At 42.1% G+C, this 7118-nt stretch overlaps 1 protein-coding gene across 1 annotated transcript in view; it reads left to right on the top strand.

Moving 5' to 3' along the window:
* Positions 1-2805: 2805 nt before the first annotated feature.
* UHRF1 (ubiquitin-like with PHD and ring finger domains 1) overlaps positions 2806-7118 on the top strand; it is a 10828-nt gene continuing 6515 nt past the window's right edge. Inside the window, exons 1-7 of the mRNA XM_009318408.1 lie at positions 2806-3069; positions 3831-4003; positions 4452-4667; positions 5535-5641; positions 5826-6012; positions 6809-6932; positions 7020-7114. Coding sequence (XP_009316683.1) covers positions 2806-3069; positions 3831-4003; positions 4452-4667; positions 5535-5641; positions 5826-6012; positions 6809-6932; positions 7020-7114 — 1166 coding nt within the window. The remainder of the gene's footprint in view (positions 3070-3830; positions 4004-4451; positions 4668-5534; positions 5642-5825; positions 6013-6808; positions 6933-7019; positions 7115-7118) is intronic.

The raw sequence follows: 7118 nt of genomic DNA, 5'->3' as shown, positions 1-7118 counted from the left end.
CGCCCCCCCCAACTCTGTCCCCCGCCAGCCGGGGAGGGCTCTTTTAATTAATTTTCTTTTTAATTGCCGGAAAGCGGGACGTTTTGCTGCCATCTAGTGACCCCCCGGGCTCCCTTCCGCGCTGCCCGAGCGGCGGGGGGGGGGGGGGGGGGGGCGGCAAGATAGCGGGCGGGTTTTTTTTTTCTTTTCAAGCTGTTTTTTTGTTTTTGTGTTTTTTTTTCTTAATAGTTTTTCCTTATTATTTTCCGCCTAGCGTGTGGCTTTGCTGTCTCGGCACCGCCTTTGCGAAAGTCTCTGAAAACACGGATATTACCGGGGGGTTCGTGGTCCAGCGCTGAAAGTTTTCGAGCCTCGCGGGTTTTGCCGCTCTGAAAGCCGTAAAGATCCCGTTCCCTGTTTTCCCTAGTGACTCAGAATAGCAGCTCGTGATTTATTAATTTTTTTTTTTTAGGTTCTTCTGCTCTTATATCAAAGCCTCATTAGGTACAGAACTGGCTGTAAAATCTTGAGCGGCTCGGTAGTATATTACGTTCTCGACGGTATGTTTTCTACCGCAGTTGCACGACAACTGTTTTCTCCCACGTGAGTTAATAACGCACCTCAATTAGCGTTAAAGACGACTGCGACCGCTTTCAAATACGTTGTCCGTATCCTGCACAGAACCGCGCCGCTAAACTTTCGTGCCCCGAAGAAACTTCGGAGCCGGTGGTTGGTTGTTCAAAGAAATTAATTGCCGAAATAGTGGGCTACTTCAGGCTGCGGCCGGAATACCGTGCGAGGGGTGGAGTTAGACAGCGTCTTCTAGCTGCTTTTTTTCCACCTTTCCCTCCATTTTGGGATGACTAGGGCTAGCTGTACCTTATAATTAGCAGGTGTGACTGCAGGATATGGAAATACACCTGGACTAGCTTTAATCTAACAAGCCTGGGTACCAGTAGTAGTAAGAAACAGAGGCTTGTACACAAAGGAATACGTAGCACCTCTGAAGGGCTTGTGGCCTCGCTTCTCTTGTGCTGGTGTAGATTCGGGTGCAGTAATTGCCCATTTGTGGTCGCAGATAAAGCGATAAGGGAGGATTGGTCCGGGGTACACGTACCGACTGTCAGCCTTCCTCACGCTGAAGTCTGTGCAGATGACTGAGGTGAAAGAGATTCTCTGTAGAAGTGATAACTCTTTTCAGTACGGGTGCACTTGCCTTACAAAGATAATTCCTCTTCGTGTAATTCCAGTAGTTCTTAGTTTAGGCGTGGTTTTAGACAGAGACATTTATCCAGCGTGATCTAACCTCTCTTAGTCATTGTTCCCCTGCTGCGCTCAGTTGTGCTTTGTCTTGCTCTTTGAACCATTAGAAACCATTAGTTCAAATTCTTGCGAGTTAAAATTTCAAAATGATGCTAGGAAAAGACTCGGTAATTAAATAAACCTGCCTGCTTTGTTAGAGGTACGCCTTCAGATGCTGGCACTTCTTTCAGGCTGTCCTTTGAACTCCTGTGGTTTCACGTCCTGTTGGTGCTCTCTGCTTTTCCATTTCTGTTGGCACCTGCTGTCACTTGTGTTCCTTGGTGATAACTGCTGTTGATAACGATGCCGTCTTTGTGATATTGTCTCTTTGTTAAGAAGAAACAACCGATCTCTCGTTTGTTCTTGTGTATCTCGATGAGTTTTCATCTCTAAACCAGAAAAAGTCCAGATCGCTTCCTGTACAGTCAGATTTCCAGGGATTGTTCCACAGCCATTTTATGCCATAAATCAGAATTGAATTATCACAGTGATTCCTGTGAAGTGTAAATTTTTGTGGTTTTGCTCTGTTTCCCACTGATGGAGAACAAAGCTCTGGGGATTGCTCTTTCTGGTGGTTTGGGCTGGAAGGGGACGATCATTTCCTGTCTAATTTCTTACTCAGACCTTAAATATGTGGTGAAGCTTGTCTAAACTTCTAACTGCACTGTGGTCCCGAGTACTGCATTTTAACTCTAAAATGGTAGCGCTCCTCAGAGGTCTCAAAAGGTAATTGTGAGACCTGTTTGGTGCTCCGTACTTGTCCCGCTTTTTGCAGGGGTAGGCTCTTGATTTGACTAAATATGATGCCAGACTTGCAAAATAAACTCTTAAAACTAGAGAGGGTGTGAAATTAGGACGTGCCTGGCTACGCTAAGAAGTGATTGGGAAGTTTCAAGTTGAATTGAATCTTTTTTGATTTTACTTTCAATGGAAAAATTGTGTGCTTGTCCGGAGAAAAGTAGGTGATTAACTCTTTGGCTTCTCCTTAATGCCCCATTTAACAGAGCGATGTTGTAAAAATAAGCTGGAACATACACAATTACGATATAAAGACCGGTTTGTGTTAATGTTCCTGTTATGGGATGTGTCTGAATTAAGGGAGAAAGAACTTCTGCGTCTGTAGGTAATGTGGAATTATTTTTAAGTCCCGATAGGAGTGTAGGGGATCTGTAGTTCTTTAAGTCCTTCTTCCCAGAATTGGTATTTCTGGGGAATGTGCTGCAAACCTTTTCGGATCTCCTAGAACACAGTGGCTTAATCTGGGTAGCAAGTCTGCCGCAGCGTGGAAGTCTTGTTCTTCTAGCTTGTAGAGTCCGTTGAAAAAAGAACGTTTTAAATACTTATAGACTGTTATTCGTACTAACCGTGATGCTGAAGAACTGCCAAGTTCCTTGATTGTTAATGGTTTTCAGGCAACGTGGTCTTTCTTGGCACATAGCGACAATTACAGCATGATGGGTGGTTTTGAATTGGAAAACCTCCGTTGAGTGAAATAACCAGATTATTTTGATGCTTTCCCTGTAGATGGAAGATGGTCACTCCCTTTTCGATTACAGCGTTGGACTGAATGATATTGTTCAACTCCTGGTCAGACAAAGCCCAGCAGTGCTTCCTGCTGTTAGTAAGGAAAAGGATTCCGAACTCTCCGACACAGACTCTGGCTGTGGCTCAGGCCAAAGCGAATCTGACAAAAGCTCTCACAATGGAGAAGGTGCCATGGAACTGGAGGGACAGCCGAGCACGGCGGCGCAGCCTGACTGGACTGACCCAGGATTTGGTCTCTATAAGGTGAGTCATTAAAAAACCCGAAGATTACTTAAAACTGCACTTCAGGAGGGGAATTGTTTCTCTGCAGCTGAGAATTTCTGAAAATCTTTCATGCCCCAATTGCACGGTGTTGGTTTTTTTTTTTTTTTTTTACTCTTAAACCCTCCAACAACAAACAAAAAAGTACCAACCAACCCACAAACCAATTAAATGCAGCGTGTTGTAGGTCAAAATACTTTATTTTTCATTTTATCCTTTTAACTAAAACTACAATACATTAATTGCCTTGGGGAAAAAAAAAAAGCATGCAGGGTGCCTGTTTTGATTTAAAAAATTTTCCCAATATTTTTGCTTGGAGTCACTGCATTTGTCAAAGCTGAAACTTTCTTGAATGAACAAAAGAAAATCTCAACCAGCTGTTGAGAATCATTTTACTTCTCTCTTTCAATGGATTTTATTACAGATCTAGTGATGTCTTTGCCAGACTATGAGCAAGACAGTTCTGAAAGTCTGTTATAAACTGACTGATAGTGGTTTGTACTAGATAGGAAAGCTGTTTGGTGTAGAATGGATTTTTAGCCTCAGAGGTTTAACCTGAGGAGACTGTAGGGGTGCACAGCAGGGCATCAGGAGGGCAAAAGACATCTTAATTTTTAAGGTGACCTGTTAAATATCTTGGTAACAGTGATGTTCTTGAGATGGTCAAATCTTCAGGTAGACTCGGAGATTAATGCTTAAGTGGAAAACCCGTTTTGGTGAGCTGTATGCTTTGCTTTGTGTAGATCAATGACTTGGTCGATGCTCGAGATATGAATATGGGAGCATGGTTTGAAGCCCAGGTTGTAAATGTAACCAGAAAAAAACCTACAAATGAATCAGCTGACAGTTGCACAGATCCTGATCAGCCGACAACCATTCCCGAAGAAGATGTAATATACCACGTGAAGTATGAAGAGTGAGTTTTGTTACCTTCTCGGCTAATAAAGTCGTTTGGATCATGATGTTGATGGGGAAATTTTATTGTGGAGATCCATAAGGTAAAACAGAACTGGGCTGACAGAGTAATTGCATCACTGAGCCCCGTTAACTGTAAGTTTGTCTTACAGTTGGAGTTCCAACTGCATTCCAGCTGGAATTCCAGTGGGCTGGAATCATGCTTTTAGAAGTATAAAATGCCGTTGTCCAAGTTTTAAACGGGGTACAATAGCAGCAAAGTTCGACTGCCCGATTCTGCCTGTGTCTGTGTGGGAGAAGGTGATTTTATTCTCGGTGGTATTCTTGTATGTTTTGTGGCATCGGTTCTTAAATCGACCTGTCTGGATAAAATCTATCACTTATAACAACTTGTGATGTTGAATCTGATTTTTCTTCTCTGTCCCTCCGTGCCTCCCTTCTACTTCAAGTTATCCAGAGAATGGAGTTGTAGAATTGAGTTCGAATGATGTACGGGCTCGTGCACGGACTATTTTGAAGTGGCACCAGCTAGAAGTAGGACAGGTGGTGATGGTCAACTATAATCCCGATGAACCAAAAGAGAGAGGTTTTTGGTACGATGCGGAGATTCTGCAAAAAAGGGAAACAAAAATGATCAGAGAGATAAATGCAAAGATCTTACTTGGGTAAGCAAATTCATAATGTGGAATAAATTGAATTCCCCAACTCTACTTAAACTTTCATGAGGTCTGAGTGAGTCTGCTGAAAAAAATGATGCAACAAAAATGGTGCAACAGAAGTGCTGGGGAGGGCTGAGAAGCTGGGCTGTCCTTTTTGGGTGACTGACTTCATCATACTGCACTTCTGGTTAACTTCCACTGGAGGAATTGGACGCTGATCTGTGGATTCACATAATGCTGGGAGGATGCGAAGCCCCGTATTCGCTAAGAGGCGAAGAATTGTTTACTGTGTTAACTATCCATAATGGGTTTGCAAAAACTTCAGTGTAATATTTTGTGCTAGATATGATAATCTAGACTGAACCCTCGCTTTATAAAGATGACGAAAAATTACTCCAGTTCTCTCCTAAAGGAGAAAATGACCCTACATATAAGGGACTCTTAACTATCAGGGGGAAAAAAGAGTATATATATATTTTTTTTTAAAGTGTCAGATAAAATTTTTGTGGGGTTGCTACAATATTCCCCCTTTTTCCTCTCACCACAGTGATTTTGACTTTTTAACGATAAAATACGAGAAGAGTTAGTCTGAAAGAGGGAGAACAGTTACTAACGATAAAATGAATGCTACAAGTGCCTGGATTCTCGTTGAGAGAAGAAGGGGTGCACTGTAATTGCATGAACATGATTTGATTCGTGGTGATGCTGTCACGCCACTGTCCCAGATCATGTGCTGCCGTAACAGGTTTCTTGTGATACAGGACTAATACCAGACCAGTCTGCATTACCGATGTACATGCGCAGCTGTGAATTCATGCTGTATGATACTTTCAAAGTATGATCTCTTTGACTTTTATCAACTTCTCCTTATAGGGATGCTGGTGATTCCTTGAATGACTGCACAATTACGTTAGTGGATGAAATTTATAAAATTGAAGAACCAGGCAGTGCTTGTCCAATTAGTGCCGGTCCATTAAAACGTGAGTGTTGCATAGTTCTTGCGTGTCTCAGTCTTCCCTTGTGATATTCTGCTAATTGGCTTTGGGAGGATCAAAGGTCTAAGAGTTCCAAGACTCTTGTAGCTGTGACTCCTTTGACCGTTTCCAGCGTATCTGGGCACTTGCTGGAGTCTGAAGTAGACTGTGGTTTCTTTTTTGCTAACAGGACAAAATGGACCTGTGTGTAAAGCTTGTAAGGACAACCCGAACAAGACCTGCAGAATTTGTGCTTGCCATATCTGTGGAGGTAAACAAGATCCAGATAAACAGCTAATGTGTGATGAGTGTGATATGGCTTTCCACATCTACTGCCTCAACCCTCCCCTTAGTAGTATACCAGATGATGAGGATTGGTAAGTTCTAAGTGTGCGTGTGTGGTATCGCAATTACCGTTTAATTAGGAGCAGAAAGTGAGGTCTAGGGCTTCATGCTGTCCTTAGGTGGCAATATTGTGACTGTACGAGGTGAAGAGATGCTTGTGTGTGTGTTGTTTGGGTTTTTTTATAGGACCTCATAGCTTTTCTTGAGCATCAGTTTAGTGAGAGTATGTTTTAAGCCAGTGGCTTTCAAACTTCTCTTCCTAGTTTTGGGATCTATATGCCTATTCAAAGAGAACTGGAGCTACCTATAAACCAAACGCAAACCTGATGCCAGGAGGCTTAACTTGTATAATGGTTTTTGAGTCAGTCACAGGTAGTCCACAGGACCCAGCACCATATTAGGCTGGTGATATATACTGTTTTATATATGAAATATGTATGGTGATAGATATAGAGAGATATATAGATAGTGAAATATACCTATCTATATAGTACATATGATATAAATGATATATAGATAGTGAAATATACCTATCTATATCCATCTAGATAGTGAAATATACTGTTTTATTCCTCGTGTCCTGTTTCAGCATTTTATACAATGATTTTTATGATAACAGCTGATTTCCTGACACATCTGCAATGGCTCAGAAGATTGTGCAAGGACACTAGCTAATACAGGTCTAATTCCAGTATGGAGAGATGTTTCAGTGTCCTGTCTAGTTTCACATGGGGAAACTGTAACATTATAACTCAGTATGTTTTGAGGAGATTCTCTTTTAATTTAAGGCTTTGCTGCTAGTTAATTTTCATTGACTGGTGACTTTAGGTATTGCCCTGAATGTCGAAATGATGCAAGTGAGGTGGTTTTAGCAGGAGAGAAATTAAAAGAAAGTAAAAAGAAACAAAAGATGGCATCCGCTAATTCATCCTCGCGGAGAGACTGGGGCAAGGTCAGTTCAAAAGCCGTTTTATTTTGAAGAATAGCATGTGTTAGTTCCTTGTAATTCTTGGCTGATTGGTCTTGCTCTTTGAAACAGGGCATGGCATGTGTTGGTCGCACAAAGGAATGTACCATTGTCCCTTCGAACCACTATGGACCAATTCCTGGGATTCCGGTTGGCACCATGTGGAAGTTC

The sequence above is a fragment of the Pygoscelis adeliae genome, unplaced genomic scaffold, assembly GCF_000699105.1.
Source record: "Pygoscelis adeliae isolate BGI_AS28 unplaced genomic scaffold, ASM69910v1 Scaffold582, whole genome shotgun sequence".
NCBI lineage: Eukaryota > Metazoa > Chordata > Aves > Sphenisciformes > Spheniscidae > Pygoscelis > Pygoscelis adeliae.
This window is presented reverse-complemented; position numbering and strand designations above follow the sequence as displayed.